A 2,532-nucleotide genomic window follows, 5' to 3' on the forward strand; every position below is an offset into this window, starting at 1 on the left:
CAACTTGCGTCCCGAGGGTGTAAAGCACGGCTCATTCCCACCCCGAGAGGAAAGCTTACGGCGTATCCAAAGTGTTTTTTTTTTGTTTCCCGTCCACCTCATATTTCCCCATATTTGCCCTTCTGAACTAGTTGAGAAGGCATTGGGGGGGTCACGTATGAGCAGATTGGGGGGGTTTTCTGGGAGAGTGGGGAGCAAGTGATTTTTTGGTTGAGTGGGTCGAAGGGGATGGAGAAGAGGAGAATCACCGCGGGTGAGGTGATGTGATACTCCTGGAGAGGCACGAGGGGTCGATTGTGAGGGATTGGTGAATGTCGTTTTGGAGCGAGCCTTGCCCCTCCAACGGACAACTAACACAGCCAGGCTATTAGGAGAATACGGTCATGGTTGCAATAACATGTGGTTATTCCGGCTGAACTAGTTGCTACCGATCTTTTGATATTCGAGTGAGACAAGTAGCTTACTTGCATAACATACGGTACACCTGAACGCCATCCACCGTATCATACTCAATCGCACATTCAGCCCTACCTTGAAAGCGCAAAAGTTGCGTGTTGCGTTTAGATGACCACCCCCAAAATCAATAACCAGGATCTTTCGATAGAAAGCCAAAATTAAGCTAAATGAAGCCCCCCAAGAACCAGGCCGTAATCCTAAATTACAACAACCGATACCCACAACAAAACAAAAAACGTATCATAACCAAATATCACTCAAAGCTCCCCAGCCCTCAAATTGCCCCACCATTCTCCAATTTGCCCCATGAACTTCTTTGGCCCCCGGGGGGGAGCTCTAGTCTCCCTACCCCCCCGTCCAGGTCTTTCCCACCCGCGATCTAGGTCACTCTGATCCCAAAAACCACCCGACTGGGCCCCAGCCGAGAGCCCGGTCTCTCCCACGACAATCATGTTTAGATATCCCGCAAGTCTCCACCCCGCTTGTGCGACTAGCTCGTCCACAATCGCCACCGCACCATCATAATACTCCCCGCCAAGCTCACTCCCCTCAAACCCTTCAGGGTAATTTGGGGGCAAGATGTAATCACACACCCATTTGTTGCTCTCGTTGGCCCACATAAGGGCACACTTTTGGGGTGTTGCCGGATCGATACACCCGCTCCAGCTCTGTTTGATAGAAGGGTCCTTGAACTTGCCGGTCTCGATCTCCGTGTGTAGGTAATTCGACCATGTCGCAGCGTGCCAGATCGCGTTTCCCCCCACGTACTTCTCAGGGATGGCGGAGTCCCACACGCTGTGAAGATTGCGTTCCCTGCCATCGAAAGTCACACGGATTCCGTTGCCGCCGCGAAGGAGGTCTTCGGTGTGGAGGGGCTGGTGGATGTCACCGATAAAGTGGACAATAAATTTCAGCGCCATGGAACGCTCGTCGTGGGGTAGCTCTCTATCTATGACTCTACCGGTCTATCATTCCATCTCTCCATCAACTCACTATTCACCCTCGAGGAGCAACGGGTGGGATAAGGGGAGTATTACCATATTAACGAGAGCGGAGACAATACAACCTTGGTCCCTCTTGCAATCTCTTGAGTAATTGACTCCGCAGGTGTGCGGTGGGTTATCCTTCGCGTCGATCCAGTGCCATGGTGCAGAGTACCGGCCGTCCCTAGTATGGGAGTATCCATCCGCCCAGGTCGATGCAGCAACAATACTCTCCTTACCGAGGAGTTCACGAACCCATCCAGCAGTTTCGGGGAGTAGATAGCGGGTCGATAGTAGAGCGACTGTTCTATGACCGAGCATACCCCACGCGGAGGTAAGTGGCGCAAGTGGAAGAACCGGGAGGAGGAAATTTGCAGGACGCATATTGATGTTGAGGCTAGTGAGGGGGAAGGTGAGGGGGGGGTGAGCCGTAGATATATACTCGCAGTTGAACGTTGAGTAGATGCTTCCGCTGTTGATGTAGGTGTGCCAATATTAATAGTAAAGATAGAATTAAGCTCGGCTGGAAAAGCTAACTGATAGACCGTATTAAAGTAGGCTGCGGTAGCAAAATCCACGATGGCAGAAGGCTGAGGGCCGAAAGCTACTCTACTTGCACATCATTCGGTGGGAACCTCCCACCATCTACCGGCATAAATATAACATCCAATCCCTGTCAGGCAAACCACCAAACTCTAACCAAAAAAAATAAAAATAAAAATAAAAATGCATAAAATAAAAATAAAAAATAAGTAAAAAGCAAGTAAATACAAAGAAGTTCTCAAGATGCATTTAAATTTCCAAGAGTCTTTTGAAAGAAGAAAAAGAAAAAAAGAATTTGTGTCATAGAATATAATAATAACATTATTATGACTGTGAAACTAGGCTGCAGGTATTTCTTAGAATTGGAGGAAAAATTATCATAGAAATAAAAAGTATGAAAATTGAGGCCTAGACTCTTTGCCATATCTATCGTTCATTAACAAAAATAACCAACCACCCAAGATGCACGGCAACCATCGTCCATTACCCTTCCTCCATTTTCAAACTCATCAAAAGAAATTGCAACAACGCAACCAAAACCCAATCACAT

The 2,532-nt window shown here is 48.0% G+C and overlaps 1 protein-coding gene; it reads right to left on the reverse strand.

Moving 5' to 3' along the window:
- Window positions 1–713: 713 nt before the first annotated feature.
- GSTUM_00001693001 (uncharacterized protein) lies at window positions 714–2,009 on the reverse strand (the record flags this gene model as incomplete). XM_002835734.2 has 2 exons in its annotated part: window positions 1,494–2,009; window positions 714–1,421 (listed from the first exon to the last, which is right to left on the reverse strand). The coding sequence occupies exons 1-2, from the start codon at window positions 1,821–1,823 to the stop codon at window positions 714–716; spliced, it is 1,038 nt and encodes a 345-aa protein (XP_002835780.1). The 5' UTR covers window positions 1,824–2,009.
- Window positions 2,010–2,532: the final 523 nt, after the last annotated feature.

Source organism: Tuber melanosporum (assembly GCF_000151645.1).
Source record: "Tuber melanosporum whole genome shotgun sequence assembly, scaffold_116, strain Mel28".
In the NCBI taxonomy this organism is placed as follows: Eukaryota; Fungi; Ascomycota; class Pezizomycetes; order Pezizales; family Tuberaceae; genus Tuber; species Tuber melanosporum.